Source organism: Thermobia domestica, chromosome 2 (assembly GCF_964235325.1).
Source record: "Thermobia domestica chromosome 2, izTheDome1.hap1.1, whole genome shotgun sequence".
NCBI classification, from domain to species: domain Eukaryota; kingdom Metazoa; phylum Arthropoda; class Insecta; order Zygentoma; family Lepismatidae; genus Thermobia; species Thermobia domestica.
In genome coordinates, this window is record NC_137455.1 from 17,851,365 (window position 1) to 17,871,447 (window position 20,083).

Below are 20,083 nucleotides of genomic sequence, written 5' to 3' on the forward strand. Positions count from 1 at the left end.
GCTCATGTGGTTCGGATACCACATTAAGCTGGAAGTCCACGTCTCATGTAGTCTCGGTACTGAACGGGACCCTAAACTCTAAATTAATCAATTAACCAACCAGGTGAAGTATCTACTACTAAGCTGCCAGAGTTTTTTTTTTTTCTACTCGTAATGCTGTATAATTATATTGTTTTATATATTTTGAATTTTTTTGTACATTTCAGTCTGTTTTAAGTCCGGAACAACTCCATGCTGTTGATAAGTGGCGGAAAAGCCAAGAAACCTCTTCGGTAGGCCTCCTTAGTGGCCACAGCCAAAGCACATTCTCGTCTTCGCAGTGGAATGGGAATGTCTCTCTTCTGCACCGAGAAGACTTCGCCCTGAAAGTAGATGCTCCGCGGCATGTCGATCTAGAGGGTCAGTTCTAGTCATGTGCCTAATTAAATAATATATGTTAATAATGCGCGGCTTGTATATATGTATATGTGTATGTATGTGTGCAGAGATAAGACATTTGGTTAGAATGCTTCGTTGATTTAGTACTCTAAAGCGTGAATGTTGTTGTTTAATGCAAGACCACATACACAAGAAAATGTCAGAAAAGGTTATTGTTCAAAAAGAAGAGTTAAAATTAATTAAAATCAATTCTATGCAGTATATTTCGGGTAGTTATAAACCCTAATTATTCCCTAGCCGCGGTTTTGGTAAAATGGAAATATACATTCAGAAATTTGTCGTACATTATTTTTCCTTACATTGGTATGAAATGGACACTTTATTTAGTTAGTTTTATATTGCAATGCTTGTGATACATAGGTATACTTTAAAATGTTGTACATGTGAATATCACGTCAAAGCAATAAATATAAAATACCGTTGTCATACATTATAGCGATATATTTTGATGATTATTTAAGTTTTGATACATATTTGTATGTATGTCACAAGAATGTATGTTGTTGAGTTCGTATTTTTGTTTTAAGAAACACTACTTCATTATCTGTACTATGCAGGTAATTGTAAAGTTTGTCAGTGTATGTTTAAGTATACTTTATTGAGAAAATTTAAAACTGCAAGGTCATTTGTTTTTTACTGAATAGTTGTTTGGTCATGAAAGAACAGTAAATATACTTAAGTGCTTGATGTTAAAAATATATTTTTGTTAAATTATACAACTCTCCCATACATGTAAAGTCATGTTCAAAATTATGTCTCTGGAACGCCCACCTCGCTTACAGAGACGATGTCCTTACCTGCAGACGGTGTTGTATACAAAGACAAACGAGGTGTTACAATATAATTCGCAAGACCGCTGTAGAAGAAAATGTTTGTTTATCTATACACTGGTTTACATAAAAGAAATACACAGATGATAAACTCTAACAAAAATTTGAAATCCGGGCGGGACTAGAGGGAGGTTCTCGACGGAGAGAAATAAGAACATTGTGCATGGCTGGCAGCCGTACAAGAATTCTGGTACGCCTGAAGAAAACAATATATAGTCATATATAAAGTGTTAAAAAGGAAGGTGTTCTAGTGTGCACTTCAATTAGATTAGCGGGGGGGGGGGGGGGCACAGTGACTCAGGGGCAGAGCGTTTACCTCTGGTGCGTGGGTTCTCTGGTTCGATACCCAGCTAAGTTTGTGGTGGACAACATTGTGTCCGTGGGGTTTATCGGGATACTCCCATTTCCTTCCAGGTTCCCATTCCACCAATTCTTCCATGACCATTCACTGGCTTTAATCATCGTTTCCTTAGTCTAAACGACTTAATCGTGGGACGTTAAGCTAAAAGATTTCATTTCATTTTCAATTAGATTAGAGAAAAAATTATACATTTTCGATATACAATAGTAATTTATTAACTCAATATAATTATTGCATTCAAGTTTCTCCTTATTTTTTCCCCCTCTCTAAAGCTGCTAAACGTAATACGTAGCCGATATTCTCTCCTCTACACCATGAGCAAACCTTCTTCGGCCCGACAGTGGACCGAATTCATGGTTGCAGGACAATCGTGAACCTACAGTAATTTGTTATTTAGGCGGCTAATTGCTCATGTGTTGCTTGTGGTAGCAAGAGTAGGACTTCCAGGTTTTCAGACTATAAACCGCGACACGCTATGAAAATTTGCAATATAGTCAGTTGTACACTTACTTTTACTACAAAATATCAGAATTAATTAAATAATATGTCAATGAACAAAAGTGAATAACAGAGAGTAGGTTAATCTCATTAGTTGAGTATCAATGGTTAAGAAAAGCGGTATTTTTTTACCACACGAATGATATTAACTTATGTTTTGGAAGAAAAGCGGGAAATTTGGAGTTTTGAACAATTTTGAGAAAATGATGTACACTCGTGTCCAAAATGATTGTCTCATATCTATAACAGTCGTGTTGTGCGAATATAATTGGATAATGATATCGCAGGGTACTTTTAACACTTTTAGTATGTGTATAATCGGCAGAGACATATGTGTGGTAAATTTCATATCAAAAGAGCTGTAAATAAGAACAATATAAGGAAAAAAAAAAAAAACTTTTCTTGTCCATTTTGCAACATTTTGCTGTGCTCATTCTAATTTTCGTATTTATATTTTTTTCCTATAAAATTTATCAGAAATATACATTTTCCGATTATACACATAGTAACACTATTAAAAGTACCCTGCGTTATCATTATGCAATTATATTCGCACAAGAAGACTGTTATAGATATGCGAAAATAATTTTGCACATGAGTGTACATCTGGGAGCCGTAATCAAGAAAAGCAGCGATGATAGATTCACTCTTCCTTGATATTGCCCAATCTAATTGGCTGTTACTTACAACTCGTAAGGTACGAATTTCAATATGTTTGATATTGAGGTATATATTAAAAAAGAATAGATAGGTAAATGGAATAAAATGAAGCATGTATACTGATGTCCAAAATGATTGTCGCATATCTACAACTGTCTTCTTGTAAGAATATAACTTGATAATGATTTTGCAGGGTACTTTTAATACTGATACTATGTTTATAATCGGGAAATGTATATTTGTGGTAAATTTCATAGGAAAAGAACTATAAATACGAAAATTAGAATGAGTAAAAGAAAATGTTGCTAAATGGATAAGAAAGTTTTATTATTCTTATTTACTGTTCTTTTGACATGAAATTTGCCATACTCATGTCTTTGTGATTATACACATACCAACATTAAATACCGGTCGAAGTCGTTATCAAATTATATTCCTACAACATATTTATAGACATGCGACAATAATTTTGGACATGAGTGTACACGTACAAAAATTTAGAAGTTATTGGAAACAGAATATATATATATATATATATATATATATATATATAACATATTCATTTTCTGTTTCCAATAATTTCTACATTTTTGTATGTGTACATGCTTCATTTTGTTCCATTTACCTATCTATTCTTTTTAATTTGCATTAATACATTTGGATATATAATTTTGAAAGTGATAACACTGAAAAATCCTCATAGAGTGTATCTAGTCTATTATCATACACTTTGTTTAAACATACTCTTAAAATGTTATTTTCCTTTATCAAATATAGTGACTAAAAATTGTGAACGTATGAAGATCTGGCATACGAGTATAACGTTTCTTTTGTTTCTCGTGGAGTATTAAGTTTTTTCAGCTTGCTTTCTTCTTTATATTTTATGAGTGTGAGAGCACTAACTCTTTTTACTGTACAGAATGTATAAACGAAACGACATTTTTTTTTTTTTTTTCATTCAAGTAGAAACAAAAATGCGTCGCGGATATGCAAAATGTGATCAAAAAATATGGTGAATATAGTTGCACAGTGCCATGTATCGATGTTGTATGCATTTCAACTAGTAAGCCCGGTAGCCTAAATCTTTGGTACAATCAGTGTCGAGTTTGAGCGAGTTCTGACATGTTAGTTGGCTTCCAGAGGCAGAAGAATGAGGACGTGTTAAAAGTGTCTGTCGCGCGCCAACATTAAGTTTTGTTTTAAGCTGAAAAAAAAAAACCGCCAAATTAGCTTACGAAATGTCAAAATCATTGTATGGCAATGAAGCGGCGACATTGAAGACTGTTTACAAGTCATATGAGAGATTCAAAAGTGGCAAGGAGTCGGTTGAAAACAAGCAACGATCGAGACACCCTTCGATGTCAAAAACAGATGAAAATGTGCTAAAAGTGGCATAAAGGATTTGTTCAAAGAAGTGAATGACTATTCGAGAGCTTTTCGAACAACTAAACATCTCGTATGGCTTTCTAAAAAGGCATTTTAATCGCCGATTAAATAGGCAAATGATTCCTTCTTCACCACGAAAACGCGTCGTGCCACACCTTACTTTTGATCCGTGAGTTTTTAACCGAAAAATATTCCTGTCTGTCTACATTCGCTGTGGTCTCCAAATATAACACCATGCGACTTCTGACTCTTCCCAAAAATTAAAACTGCTTAAAGGAAAACGTTTTGACACCATTTCTGACACTGAGAGGGCCACGACAGAGTAACTGAACGCCCTTCCAAAAGAAGCCTTCCAGAAATGCTTCCAGTCATGGATTCAACGTTGGGATAAGTGCATTGATAGCGAAGGACAGTACTTTGAAACAGATTAAATTAAATTCCATGTAAGCTTATTATTTTGTTTCTAATAAAATTATTCACCGTATTTTTTGATCACACCTCGTATTAGTGTTCCAAATAAAATTTGTTAAGTACGAGCATCGTATTTTAAAATTGTTAATTAAGAGAGACTGTGAGATATTTCAGATGCCATTTTCAAGGTTAAATTATATCCTATTTTCCACATGTGTGCTTCATTTTGTGATGTTTCGTCCGAGTGAATGATGAAAAATAAGGAAACGTCTAAGCTTTGTGTAGTTCGGTGATTTGGCATCGAGTGGAAGATTGTCATTTTGTATAACTAAAGCGATTGTTCTTTCAGAGAAGAAGGGAGTAAAATACAGTATTCAAAATGTGATATCCCAAACGATTTCTCATGAGGAAGATCTTTATCGTGCATCTTTCATCTCAGGATGAAAATTTTGATCCCACATACATTTCTAAACATTTAAATACGTTCACCTGGTTGAGCAAAGTGAAATGAATGATCATCATCGAGACTGAGGTCTTGCCAAACAGTAAATAGAAATTTCAATTTCCAACTTCTAGGTTAGATTAATATAAATCTATAGCTAGTACTACAGAATAAATAAAGGAAACAATATGTAATTACAATGAAATTCAAACCAAGAAAATTGTGCGAGTGGATCAGGAGGGTTTTTTTTTTTTTTTTTTTTTCAGCCACCATATGTCTTAAATGTGTGTTTTGAATGGCTGAGCGTGACCTCAAGCGTGAGAATATGTAGTCGGGTAAACGTAATGGTTAGCGGATCAAGACAGTAACCCAGCTTTTGATTTCCAATCTAATCGCACATTTTTCATTCTGAACTTCATTCTATAGCTAGTAATTATTTAAACTTTGAAATAGAAATAAGAATCATATTTCACTAGTCTCCAAAATTTAAAATACCACATTGTATAGGTGAATTTTGAATAGCATTTATTCATATACAGTAATACATACTTCAATTCAGCTTTCCAAAATTAGTTCCAAAAACGTCTCGCTAATGTTATTAAAACAAGAAAGTTTAAAAATTGTTAACCATGGTTATCTTAGATATACAGGTATCTTAACCTGTATTATCTTTTTATGTTTTGGCACATATATAACTACGAGTGCATCTGGTTCGTAGCTTATAAGACTTAATTCATCTCTGAAGAAATCTATCAGCATAGTGTTGAGACAGAAATCATTTGGAGGATAATCAAGTTGCATCTCTGATGTGAATACCATGCAATCCTGACTTCGAATCAGTGTATTGTTTAGTTAAATCAAACAGAGACTGACACAGCAGTGTTACGTGACAAATGAAAATTTGAATCAGCCTTGCCGTGATGATTCCAGTTATACTGAAATTAATTTTGTAACGCATCTGGAGATTCATTACTAAAAATTTCTCATGGTGATCTACGCATCCATACACTAAGGGTCAATCGATATTATGGAGTATTAGCTTGAGCGTTGGGAGAGGATAATGGGATATTTAGTTTGGTTGAATGAGTTGCTTTATGGAGTATATACTGTACAGAGTTGCTTTATGGAGTATATGGTTGAGTACAGAATTTAATTTTGTAAAAAAGATGTTTTGATTGTGTTTTGTATGGAAAAAGAAATTTTGCATTTACATGTATGTATGGATAACGTGCTAAGTTCTTTTTATCTATGTTAAATCTGTTTCGTACAAATTTGGACATGCTAGTGTTTTTTTTCTTTCTTTCATGTGAAATTAAGTTTCCATAGAAAAATGCAAATAAAGAATATAATTCTACTTCTATACCAAATAATGACACGTCAGATCATTGGTAATTAAATTGTTACTTCTGCAATAGATAAAAAGCTATTTTCTAGTTGCTATTAAATTATCCTTTGAGTTTGCATTGAAATATGTTGTCTCATTACATCTATATCCATTTGTCTTCAGCACACTTGGCTACTGTTGTTATTGTAAATAGAAATAATAAAATAAAAGAGAATCATAGAATAAGTTAGTGTGATTAAAGTAGACTTATACTGCAATATCCATCTCATTTCCTAAACATTGAATTTCAGATCCCTGTTTTTATGTGACCCATCCTTTATCCTGGCGTAATCCTAAACGACCTAAATACCTTCATTGAAAAACTTAAGTTACGGGAGCCAGTTCTGTGAGGTAAGCGTCTATAAAATTTAGTTTCTTAGAAAATATTGCAAACATATCACGCAGTAAATATAGGTCTAAACACCCTGGGCAAATAACTTGTCTCATAACGCAATGGTAAAAAGAACGTGTTCAAGAAGCCAAGTTATTCGACCAACCATGTGCGTAGCGATAGATGGCGCTAATGGTATGTTGCGACTCCAACGCTGTCTGCTGGGTGGAGCCATCTGTGGCAGAATGGCATCCGCGAAAGCAATAGATAACTTCACAAGAGGTCAGATTGTCTTGCCTCGCGAGTTAAAATTATCGACGAGAAGTGTATCAAAAGTCAAGGCTGTAGAAAGCCTACATGATGGAAAGAAACAAAGGTACTTTAACATCTCGTGACCACCGACTCAGACTCCTGAAGAAACTGATGAAGGCAAATCGTGAAAACAGACGAGTGGCAACTCATGAAGGCATTCAATGAGAATCTGGTATAGCAATTTTCCAACTTACAGTACTTCGGGAACTGAGAGATATGATGATTTGAAACTCGCCGCCCCGTACGCAAATCTTATTTGACCACTACAAACAAACAGTGATGCTATGCCTGGGCGAAAGACTATCGTCAATGGGAAGTGAAAATGTGGAAACAGGTGATGTGGTGCGATAAAAGCAAATTTACACTATTTACATTCGATGGGAAGCGACGGGAGCAGGAAGAAGTTCTTTAGCCAGAGTGCATTGATCGTATTGTGCAAACTAGTAGCGGCGGTGTATATCTTTGGGGAGCCTTTGGATGGGATGGCGTAGGACTGTTAGTTACTCCTATAACGTTATAGAACTGGTGAAGAGTATCTGGAATATCTGGTCGGTGTTGTCAAGCCCTTAATGTAAAACTGGTTTCCGGATGATAATGAGATTCTTCAGAACGACAATGAGACGCCATGGCGGTCCAAGACTGTTCAGATGTTGTTTACTGAAACTTTGGGCTGATTGTACTTCTGGATTGGCCCGAGGAAACCGAAATTAAACCCAAGTGAAAACCTTTGGAACGAGTTGGAAACCTATGTACGCCTTCTTAACCGGTTGCCCAGGAATTTAACAGGACTGGGCGCAACGCTTCATCATGCATAAGACAATATTTTCCTCGACAGAGCCACAACCTGTTGGCAGTTGCATACGTGCTAGGGTGGAAGCACTAGGTATTAAGATGTGAGACAGGTCATTTGACCAGGGTACATACATTTTTATACAGAATGTAAGAAAGGATTTAAAGAAAAGGAATTATAGAACAACCCACAGAATTTACAAAATGAAGCTCTCTACGAGACAATTCACAGGTACTAATGTCCAAAACTAGTCACCCCACAAATCCGATATGTCGCCGTACATCATCAGTACTTCAGCAGTTGCGACCTTGGAGAAAGCTATACTATAGAGACTGCTTGCATAAATTTTATCTTTCAGGTAATGTCGAAGAATAATTCCCAAGGATTAAGATCAGGGGAGTTGGGTAGTCAATCCGTTTTTCTTGCCAGTTTAAGAGTGTAAGCAATAATGTAGACGCCAAAGCGTTCAGCAAGGAAGTTGAAAGCATCCCGTGTACGATGTAATCCTGTCCTCTTGTGTTCTCTAAAACATCCACGCCGTGAACAAATGCAAGAAAAGAGCCAGTCAACACTATACCAACTAAGAACAATATTAGCACATTATACAGGGTTAGCATGAATGCTTCATTCGTTTTGAAAAGGCTATATTTTCAATATTACACGTATATGGAAAGAACCACAAACTCGTATTTAGAGTTTAGCTCCCTCCTCATTGGCACATCCCAGTTCGTGACTACCTAAACGATGAACTTCCGTATCACTGGATTGGCCGTATTGGTGAGAATGACCAAGCTTTGTTCCTCTGGCCTCCCAGATCTCCTGATTTAACGCCCTGCGACTTCTTCCTGCGAGGTACGTTAAGGACCTTTTTTACGTACACCCACTACCGCAATCCTTAGTCGAGCTCAAAAAATGCATTAGTGCTGCAGTGCAGACAATTGACAAGACTGTAGTACAAAATGCCAGTCCGAATATGGTATGAGCTCGAGTATCGTCTGGACGTGTGTCGTGTCACCATAGGAGGCACATATTGGACATTTGTAGAGGATGTATAAACTTGCCGAGTGTGTGTGTTTTTTTTTTTTTTTTTTTTCATACGAGGGCTGGGTGAAAATTTCTCGGCCCGACCCAGAGATGACACTTCAATCAGCAAAATTTTATTGTTCTGCCTGGGGGGCGATTTTCAGTTGTTCGTATAACAAATGTCAACTTGTTCTCTCAAGTAGTTTGTGTGCAGGCATTGTTGCAGTTAGACGTCTTGCGTGTTAGTTGTGAAAATGGATAAACTTGAGTATCGTGCGGTAATCATTTTTTTTCTTTCTTTTTGGATGGATTAACCTCTACGGAAATTCATCCGAAGTTGACAAAAGTTCACGGGGACTCTGCTCCTTCCATGTCAATCGTTAAAAAGTGGGCAGCTGAATTTAAACGTGGTCGCACATCCCTCGAAGATGACCCACGTGAAGGAAGGCCGAAAACCGCAACCACACCGGAAACAATCGAGAGAGTCCATGATATCGTGTTGGACGACATCACGAGTGAAATAGCTGAGAGTGTGGGGATGTCGGAGGAACGGGTGCGAAACATTTTGCACAAAGAACTAGGGATGCGAAAGCTCTGCGCAAGATGGATGACGCATTTGCTGACTGCCGACCAAAAGCAAATGCGAAAACGATTTTCGCAGCAATCTTTGGACCGATTCAAAAGGGATTGACAGATTTTGTGCGGCGATCTGTGACAATGGATGAGACATGGGTTCACCAATACACGCCAGAAATGAAACAGCAGTCCAAGCAGTGGATGGAAGCCGGTGGTGCAGCGCCGAAGAAAGCGAAGACGATCGTATAGGCCGGAAAGGTCATGGCCAGTGTGTTTTAGGATGCGAAAGGGATGTTAATTGATTACCTTGTAAAAGGGAGAACAATTACAGGCGAATATGACTCCAACCTTCTTGACCAGCTGGATGCCAAAATTCGCGAGAAGAGGCCTGGCTTGAAGATATCATCTTTCACCAGGACAACGCACCTGTGCACAAGGGTGCGTTGGAGATGGGAAAACTGCGGGATTTGGGGTACGATTTGCTCAATCATCCACCACATTCTCCTGATTTTGCACCATCGGACTTCTATTTGTTTCCAAACTTGAAGAAATTTCTTTCCGGGAAACGCTTCACATCGAATGAAGAAGTTGAGGGGGTCGTGGATGACTTATTTTCACAACATTCCAGACTCTCACTTTCGGGAAGGAATACTGATGTTGGAGAAACGCTTTACCAAGTGTATTGAAGTTAAGGGATATTATGTCGAAAAATAAAACTATTTTTGAACTGAAATTCGCAGTCTTTCATTGTCAGGCAGAGAACTTTTCACCCCGCCCTCGTATGTCTTTCATGTGTGTATGTGTAATACTTTTGAAAATATAGCTTTTTTCAAAATGAATGAATCATTTATGCTAGCCCTGTACAGTAATGTAGTCTAGAGAAACTACTTTTGCACTACGAAGTGACGGTTTTCTGTGCCACACATCATATCATGTAGCCTTTTAGATTGAAATTCACTTCACCTGTGAATCATATCCGTTTCGGTTAAATTCTGTGGTGTTTTCTGTAAAAGTACTTTTCAAATAATCCCAATATCAGTTGTCATTGGTGAAATATTCCAGATGGTGCAATTTTCGTTTATTATTATTATTATTATATTTTCTTTGCCTTATATATGAAGCTAAAAATCAGTTATTTTGTGTATTATTTTGGCACTTTTTTGAATCTGAAGAGAAAAATCAATTAGATGTTAGGAAACTTGAAGGGCTGTGACGAACATGGGATAAAAATAAATGTTAGACAGACAAAAGCTATGGTAATTGGAACGAGGGAGATCGGTGTTAAATATAAAAGTAGAAGGGGGGGGGAATAGAACAGGTGACTAGTTTTCGATTCCTGGGTAGTATTATTAGTAATGAATGATATGAAATGCGAACACGAAATAAAAACAAGAATAGGAATGGCGAAAGAAGCTTTTAGGAGAAGAAAAGACTAACTTGTGGAATCTTGAATAAAGAGTTGAGGGAAAGACTTATAAGGATTAACATTACGCAAAAATGAAGCTTTCGAAATGTGGATGTGAAGAAGAATGGAGAGGAGAGAACTAGCTGGGTCGAGCGGAAAACGGATGAGTGTGTTTTAGAAATGGTAAAAAGAAAAAGGACAATTTTAAACATTAAGAAGAGGAAGAGAAACTAGTTGGGACACTGGCTAAGAAGAAACTGTATCATGAGGGATGGTGGCAGGAAAGAGAGGGATGGGACGAAGGAGACTACAATTAATGGACGATATCAAAACAGAGAAATCGTACGTAAAGACGAAGAGGTTAGCTGAATATTGTGGAACATGGATGCTTCTCAGTTGCAGCAAGCCACTTACCAATAATGGCACGAAGAGGAGAATACCTATGATGGTGAAATGTAGATTAAAAAAGTAAATTACATGGCTTAAAATAATTACTGATGCCCTGCAAATAAGAGAACTAGGTAGCTACGAAATTATTGGTACAGGAAACATAATACAACTGTAGGTAGTATTTCTAATGTTTATTATAACATTTAATACAAAACTTGTGCTTTCATTAACTCATCAATTTTTCAAATATGAATTCTTATAATGCAGTTATAATATCAAAAATATTATTATATCATCATCATGTATTGCGAAGAAAAGCATTTCCATTTTATCATGGAATGGTTCTTTACTAGTGAGAGACATAATTATATACACCGTAATGAAAAAGATAGCTTTTACTTTTTATTCTTTCAGATGATCAAGCTAATCACTTTTGAAAAACATTTGTTTGGTATACACATGGTCTACACGACTACTTATTTGTTCTACAGGCACATGATTCAATCCCAAAATTCACTATTTATCCTAGGAAATGTATAACAACGTTTAAAGATTAAGAAAAGATCATTACGGCATTAGGTTTCAAGTTTCAAACTTCAGTAAAGTCCGCTCTAGAAATAGTGAAGCAAGATAAATATTTCTTTCTTAGATGTTGATTTGGAAATAATTAGCATAAGCATTTACGTATCACAAAACGTAAGTACAACCTCATCTTCCTATCTTTTTACAATAAGGAAATTATAAGCTTGAAAATTATTTTGCAATTCTTGGCAGAACGATTTTTTCCTCTTTGACTACAACAATAACTTTTGTTTCAAGGTTAGGTACAACCAATCCTTCTTTTTCTCATTTCTTCTCTCTTTTATTTGCTGATATTCATGTCTATAAAGGAAAGGGAAGTAGGCATATCATATGCGTATTTGTTTTCGCGCTCAACTCAAGCCATAGGAACTAAAACACGTTTCTGATTGGTTGGGGTTATCTGTTGGCCCACCCCCGTAGTAAACATTAAACGAAGTTGCACCATCCGAGTGTGACGTAATGTCACTTGATGATATCATGGAGGCAAAGGTGGAATAAAGCGAGCGCTTCGGGGCTTCTAACCCCCTTCGCGGGGGTCGCCAGGGCTCAGTGGTAGAGCGTTCACCCCCGGTGTTTGGGGTCCCTGGTTCGATCCCAGCTCGTGCCGTGTGGACTTTGTGGTGGACAAACCGTGCTCGTGGGTTCTCAGGGTTCTCCCGTTTCCTCCCACTTTCTTCATTCCACCATTTCACTCATCTCTCATCACCACCGTCTCCTTTAGCCTAACCGGCATAGGACGTAGAACTTAAAGATTTCATTTCATTTTTAACCCCTTCGCTCGCTCAGCTGTGTTTCATAACGTAAGTAAATCACATTTTTATCAATAAAGTTGTGTAAGAAGTGGACTAATTACTACATGACATTATGTCACGACTGGATGGTGTAACTTCAATGTAAATTTAACTACAACCTAAGGAAGGCAAAGTATGTCTACTTTTTACCCTCCTGGTGCCTCCGGCACCTCCCCCTCTTTAACTCCCCACTACCCCGTACAACCCCTCTCTTCGCGACGGCCCTACTTCTTATAACGTAATTGTTTATAAGGGTTACCAGAAATCTCTAGGTAAATGGTGGAGAAAGTACAATTTATGCATTATATATTAGGTACGAGGGTTAATGAGTATTTGCATCTTATTTTAATGATAAAAGTGTTATGAACATTTCAAAAAAAAAAAAAAATAAAATAAAAAAACTTTCCTTGGGCAGAGTTTGAACGCACGCCAAAAGCGATTTTCATAACTACCCCGCTTGCTAGCATGCTTGGCTACGAAGGCCGACAGCATCTGGCGTTTGATTTGTGCTATACGTAGGGGAGAATGCTGTACCTACGCCCAGTGCTCATTAAAAGTCGTGTATTTTCGGGAAAGATCGGAAAATGGTCAGGGAAGATTCCGTTCCGAGCCCTTCAGTTCCATACGTGGCCGTGTTCCGAGATCTTGGTCTGATAAATAGCTATTATTTTTTTATGTTTTCGGGAGGTCAAAGTAAAAAAAATGTGAACACAAACTGTAATTTTTCTCTCCCCTACAGTGTACGCACAAGTACCAACAATTCCCTATAACTATTGGTTGTGATATTCTATTGACTGATTCCCAATTTTTATTTCGATGAAGCCACGTTGGATTTGTTACAGTCAACCGGTAAAGTAAAGATAGCGAAGTGCTGTACCTACGGCCATTGAATCAGTTGTACTTACGGCCACAACACTAAGGCCCTTGAACAAGTAGCAAATGACAATGAAGCAGGATCGTCCTCGAGGAATAGGGATGAATAGCACTTAGAACCAGCAATAGGCATAAATCAGCAGAAGCCTCATATCTCGGAAGACACCATCATGCCTGGAGGTCCATCAGCATCCATGTTGATATCGCCAGAAGTTTTGAGGCCTTATCCCAAGGCCCCTCCCCGAAAAACGAACTTGCGGGGGCGACAGCAAGGCAGTTCAAGGATTTTGACAAGCTCACAAGAGATTAAGAAACTGAAAAAAAAAGCCTATCAAGAAAAACAAGAAAAGCTTCTGAAGAGAACTTCAAAAGGAGCACCACCAAAACTAGTAAATAAACAGCTGACTAAACGGGCCTTGATATTCACGAGTTGATATCTTAACAAGCTGCCATAACCAAAAGTTGGATCCACTGCACGTCAATCCCATTTTCTCTCATTTTCAGTTGGTTTCAGTGATTTCAACTTGTTAAAAATGAAAATTGCATTTTTCAGACAAATATGTGCGATTAACTAGCATAACACTTGGTAACTTTTGGTCAAAGATCTGTTTCCTTTACTATCTGTTTATTAACAAAAATAAAACGTTATTTGTGACCTATTCTTAACTATTTTTTTTTTTTTTTTCAATTTCAACCTGTTCGTGGGTTCAAATAATAGGTGGCCATAGGTACAACGGGCTGTTGTACCTACGGCGAAAAAAAAGGGTCTTGGGAAAATAAAATTAATTCTTATTTAACGACAACATTTTGAACTAGACACAAGTTTTGTGCATTCAAGAGAACCCAAACTATGTGCTTAAATTTTATATTTGCGAAAAAATGCATTACAGAGATCAGAAAACAAAATCCAAATTTTGGCCATACGTACACCACCCTCCCCTATGCTACGTGGCGAGAAACTGATAACTCCAACCAATCAGAACCGTGTATTTAGCTCCTTATATCTAGGGTCGAGCGTGATTGAAATATATGCATATCATACAATTAAGATCACTAGCAGTATTTAAATTTACAGATTTATTTGTTACTATTCTATAAAAAGAACTCAACATAAATTTTTGGGATTGACACTCAACATGGTTTAAAGATTATCAGCTTCGCAAAAATCACGAAGTATATCCAATTATATATATATATATATATATATATATATATATATATATATATATATATATATATATATATATTATATAAAAGAGAACGTACAAATCCTTTGTTCCCTCATCACGCTAATACGGCTGAACCAATTTCTTTTATTTTTGGGGGGTTATTAGGATTTGGACCCTAGATGGTTTTTATCATATCACTTTAATTTTTAATTACCAGTGTCTTGAGATAATTGACCATTCAAGTGTCCATAACGTACAAATCCTTTGTTAGTTCATCATAGGTAAAAATAAACGTATTTATATGCAACCCGCATGACCGTGTCACTCGGCGGGTTAACATAAATGACAGGCGATATAATGTTAACATTTACTGCAATCTACTATGGTTTTACTTGAAAGCGAAAAAGTAAAAATTATCTAAGTAACAAAGTTTATTGCGTTCCGGGATGACCGCAGCGAAGCGGGGCGGGTTAACATAAATGACAGGCGATATAATGTTAAGATTTACTGCAATCTTCTATGGTTTTACTTGAAAGCGAAAAAGTAAAAATTATCTAAGTAACAAAGTTTATTGCGTTCCGGGGTGACCGCAGCGAAGCGGGGTGAACGCTGCTAGTATATATATATATATATATATATAAAACATATTACCCATTTAGAATTTCAGATGATACTTTATTTACTTGACGAATTTCGCATTTCTAATACTATTTAAAAATCCGTAGTATGTGCCTTGAAGAGTTCACATGAATGATTTCAGTCATTTATACAGTGATCTTCTTAACAGGTTAAGTCACTCGCATGAACACCAAATCACTTTATGAGAAACCTTAGGTGCAAGGGTTCTAAAATTGAACAACTGACCTCTTGATAAGAATGTTGTTTCTTTAAAAAGAACGATATTTCTTGGAATAGGGATTTTACAAATATTTTAAAAACACTGAGGATCACTCTCCTTGGGCAAACTAGTATTTTTCTTGAAGATAGTTTTGCAAATAACAACTTCTATACAAAATTAAGGACAAAAGTAGTAATTTCACGTAATTGATTACAAACTATTTTATACTCTAAATATTCGAAATCGTTCAAGTAAACTCTTAAAGACGCAATGAGGCATAATTTATCTTACGATAATTAAGAGAGAAAAAAAGAGAGACAGAGACAAATAATTTCGATCCTTTTCAAAGACTATATAAAAGTTTGCTTCATAATCAAATATTCATTTTTAATAATAGACTCGATACCAGAAATTACAAAAATTTCAGACTTCCAGCTTGATTAATTATTTTGAGCAGATATTTCTGAGGAAAATGTGATTCTCTACCAGCATAACATATAGTATATTTGACTTTGAACAGGAAACACTACAACTATAGATAATTTTGGAAACGCAACGGATGTCATCGAGATTCTACTATATCGCCACCTCCACGCATCTACAAAGACTTAAAGTGATTTTCTGGAACAAATCAAAAGCTTAATTCTTTCCAAAAAAAATTAACTCAAAATGTACAACCTGCTTCAAATACTGCAAAATAGAGTTTTAATAAACGGGTGAAGTCAAACTTCACTGGATCAACATTCGCCCAAATACTTTCAAAATCCTCTCACGCAATTTCGATGTCAGAAGCCAGATCTATGACTTTTTATTTCCAAATCTGACAGAATCACTTCCAACATGATCTTACATCCAAACACACAGTATGCCAGATAAGTAATGCGGCAAATAATTTCCAAGAAAGGCCATCGAAAGAAAGGGGGCAGATTGGTAAGATCATAAAGGGTGTAATCGCAGGCAGAATAATCAGTCGAATGACACAGCAGTTTTACAATGTTGAAAGAGGACTAGATGAATGCACCCAGAATTTCTATGATAAAATTCTCCACTGCAAGTTGAAAAAAAAAAAAAAAAAAAAAAAAAAAAAATTAACAGATCTGTATATAGATTTGAAATATATTTATGGCAATAACTGTCTGCATTATTTACATATATTCAGCATTTGTAAACGGAAAAGAGTCCGTAGAAGATAAACTGCGTTATGGGAGAACGTTCTGCACAGACTAATGAAACTGGTTAAAGCGAAGTAAAATGTTGCCCAGGTTGGGCGAATAATCACAGATACTTGCTAGAAAACGATATAAATCCTGTACGGTCTCATGTAACGTGTCCGTAGTTAACTGTTCCAACTGGCTTCTTTTGCATGATAACGGACTCTTATACTATGCCTGTGGAACAGTTTTTAACCCTGTAATCTTATCTAAGTAGTGTAATATTCCTCCATGTTCTCACATTCGGATCCGAAAAACTTTCTCCTTTGGCCTATTTTGAAGTAATGAAAAGGTAGCGTTTGAACGACATTACTGTCATCCAACGTACTGTGACACAGAGACTTAAGCAGGTTCCAATTAAAAACTTCCCGCTATCTTCACCCAGCTAATAACAGAAGTTAGTGATGTGTGGAGTCGGCAGGATACTACTTTAATAAAATTGGGTGGCATTTCCATACACTGCGTTAACATAGTGGCCAAAGTTGAATTACTTATCTAACACATGGTACATGTAGAAAATCATTGTTTTCCATGTTTATAACAATTCTAGAGAAACAAACTTTTACAATTGGGTAAATCATTGTACTGAAAAAATAACGATATACATACTAAAAAAATAAAATCATTGATTGTATACACAAACAATAAGGAGTTTTGGGATGTTACTCATATATACAAAATAGCAACGTATTTATACATAAAATTACATTATTTTCTATAGCTTATAATTCATTGTAATAATGTATGATTACAAGTGTACAATCCATAATAAAAACGAAGTCTTACACCATATATATAACCACATAGCACATTATCCGAATACTCCGTATTTTGAAGAAGATTCATTTCAATTTTGAATAGAAATTTCGCAATACATTTTTAAATTCTTTCTTCTAATAACGGACTTCCATATTTTGTTTTTTTAAAAAAGATACATTTTTGTTGAGAGAAAATAATAAAGAGAAACAAAGCAAAAGTTCATTACAAAAATCTGCTACTATATTCACAATCATCACCTGCTCCTAGTGATGCTTCAATAAATAGACGTAACAATATAATTTAAGTTATTTTCTACACTTAAACAGAATAAAATCCTACGAAAATTGTATGTTATGATTTCCAAATCGTAACTGCAAGACCTACTAGTATTTATTTTACATGGTATGAATTACCAGTTAATTGAAAATACAAATATATACGTAATTTATGTCTGTACACTGTACACGCACTTACACATACACAAACACACTGATTAGAACGCAAAACTTTACGTTCTACATACGTGAGTAAATCATTTATTTTACGTAAAACTTTCATTCTAATATACAAAACATATATTACATATGATACATTATGGTATGTAGGTTTTTCTCTCCACTAATATATTTTTTTTAATCTTTGGTGTACACTAGATCACATTACATACATATATATAAATACTGGTACTACATTGATATCACAAAACCAAAAGAACTAGCACCCGTATACAATTTGGTCACATTTTTTGAATTCAGTATATGTAATAATTCCAACCTGATATATACATAAAAAAATTTCGAAGTAATTTCATATTTTGATTTTCAAAAATCGATCTATACATCACTGGTTTCAGCGATAATGCACATTTTTCAACAGAAAAATTATATTGAATAGTTTCTAGCAATCAACACCTTTCCCAAGTCCCGTCCAACGATCTGGTACTGGTAAAAAGTACCTATGCATTGCTTCAATAAATCGTGCTCTGTACAGTTCAGGAGATACGACCGTTGGAAGCTTTCCTTGTCCTCCCAGAATCCCTGACGATTTCACTATCGTCTCCAACTTCTTATCCCAAGTGAAAGTTCTGATGTAGTCTGGAAAAAAAGAAAGTTTCAACAGTGACTTTCTTTCACATTGTAAAATTAAGGTAGACTTCGGAACTACTTTACTCATCCTCATGATACCAACTATTTGGATGTTATAAGGAACAAGTATATATTTCTAGTAGTTCCTCGGTTATCCTTCCTCAGAAGGACAAGGCTTATTGTATCATACGAAGGCAAGTCGCATTTTTTTTTTTTTTTTTTAAGCTGTTTCAACTATCAGTGGAAATATATAACCAATATACTGTGTCCAAAATGGGATTAGATGGCATTTTGAGAATAATAATTCCGTTCCTTCAGATTTATATTTGTAAGTTGGTATTGAATATGTTTTTGGATAAAAACTAAAACTATTACTGCAACGAGTTAGTTACAAATTGCAGCAACGTGCGAAAGCACTCTTAACTCTAATTTTAACACACACACACAACTCCAATCGCGCCGCAAAAATTCCGTTGCTAGGCAACAGTAGAAAATTTCTGATTGGCTGAACCTCATCAGCTTATTTCCTACCAGTGAGAGAAAAGAAAAGAAGCAGCAATGCTTTGACGCACAGTTCGACGGAAGTGTGAGAGGAGTGTTCCAAAGGTGAAGTAACTGACTATGTATGAGAATCTAGTGATAGTACAAAGGACCGTGTAAGAGTGTAATAGTATAAAGGACCGTGTAAATGGATGTGTAGGATGTTCTACATTACTCAACGTAGTTTTCGTCTTTGGATTTTATAACCAATTTTTTACTTTTAAAAAAGTAAAATTAAGCTAGGACATAAGTAAACGAGACACGTGGAACATTATGATAAATTTTGCTAATGTAACCAGAACTTTAGAAGGTTAGGAGTTGATGTTGCACTCTTGTACATTACAATTATTTGTCAGTAATTAGGTATTTCAATTGAATTAGCGCCATTTAAGTTTTGTATTATTATTTGAATTCGATTTGATTAATTTCTGCAACCCCTTTAAATTGTTCACGCAGCCTTTTCTGAAGTGTGCCGAGACCACTCTGCACGGCGGAAAAGAGTAATTACCGGGAAGATAATTTCGACCTGCGTCTTGAGCTGTTGCTCCATAAAGGACGATGATAACTTGTCTCATGTTTGTCACACCTGAGGGGTCAGTTTCCTAACAGCTGGGGTGGACTCCCACAACACTACATACACTGTTGTGGTTTAGTTGATAGGTATGATGCAAAACCCTTGAACAACTGTTTGTTGCTGTCACACGTGTGTCTACGTAAACGTGAAATAGATTGCATTCGAGGTCCTCTTAATTCATAACGGTAAAACAACAAGTCGTTGAAGTTTTCAGGTTTCACAATTTGATTAAGTTTGTTCATTTGTGGGCTCGGTTATGCGACGGAACAAGTTGAACAGGCCTAGCACGAACTGAACCAAAGTTTGGCCCTGCACAGAGGTGTCTTCACCCACTTATTCTACGAAGCGGGAAAAGATCAGAAGAAACACAAGTTTCAAGGAAATATGAAGAGCAGCATCCGGGAGAGTTCGTAAATAACCACAA

At 36.0% G+C, this 20,083-nt stretch overlaps 2 protein-coding genes across 3 annotated transcripts in view; one reads left to right on the forward strand and one right to left on the reverse strand.

The window, feature by feature from the left end:
- The window catches only part of Vps8 (vacuolar protein sorting 8), a 307,518-nt gene that overhangs the window by 280,492 nt on the left and 6,943 nt on the right, over positions 1–20,083 (forward strand). The window contains exons 24-25 of the mRNA XM_081739543.1: positions 207–399; positions 6,662–6,761. Of these exons, the coding sequence (XP_081595669.1) occupies positions 207–399; positions 6,662–6,729 (261 nt within the window). The 3' untranslated portion in view covers positions 6,730–6,761. The remainder of the gene's footprint in view (positions 1–206; positions 400–6,661; positions 6,762–20,083) is intronic.
- fab1 (1-phosphatidylinositol 3-phosphate 5-kinase fab1) overlaps positions 11,405–20,083 on the reverse strand; it is a 95,694-nt gene continuing 87,015 nt past the window's right edge. For both annotated transcript variants that reach the window (XM_081739542.1, XM_081739541.1), the window contains one exon: positions 11,405–18,554. In XM_081739542.1, the coding sequence (XP_081595668.1) occupies positions 18,358–18,554 (197 nt within the window). In that variant the 3' untranslated portion in view covers positions 11,405–18,357. The remainder of the gene's footprint in view (positions 18,555–20,083) is intronic.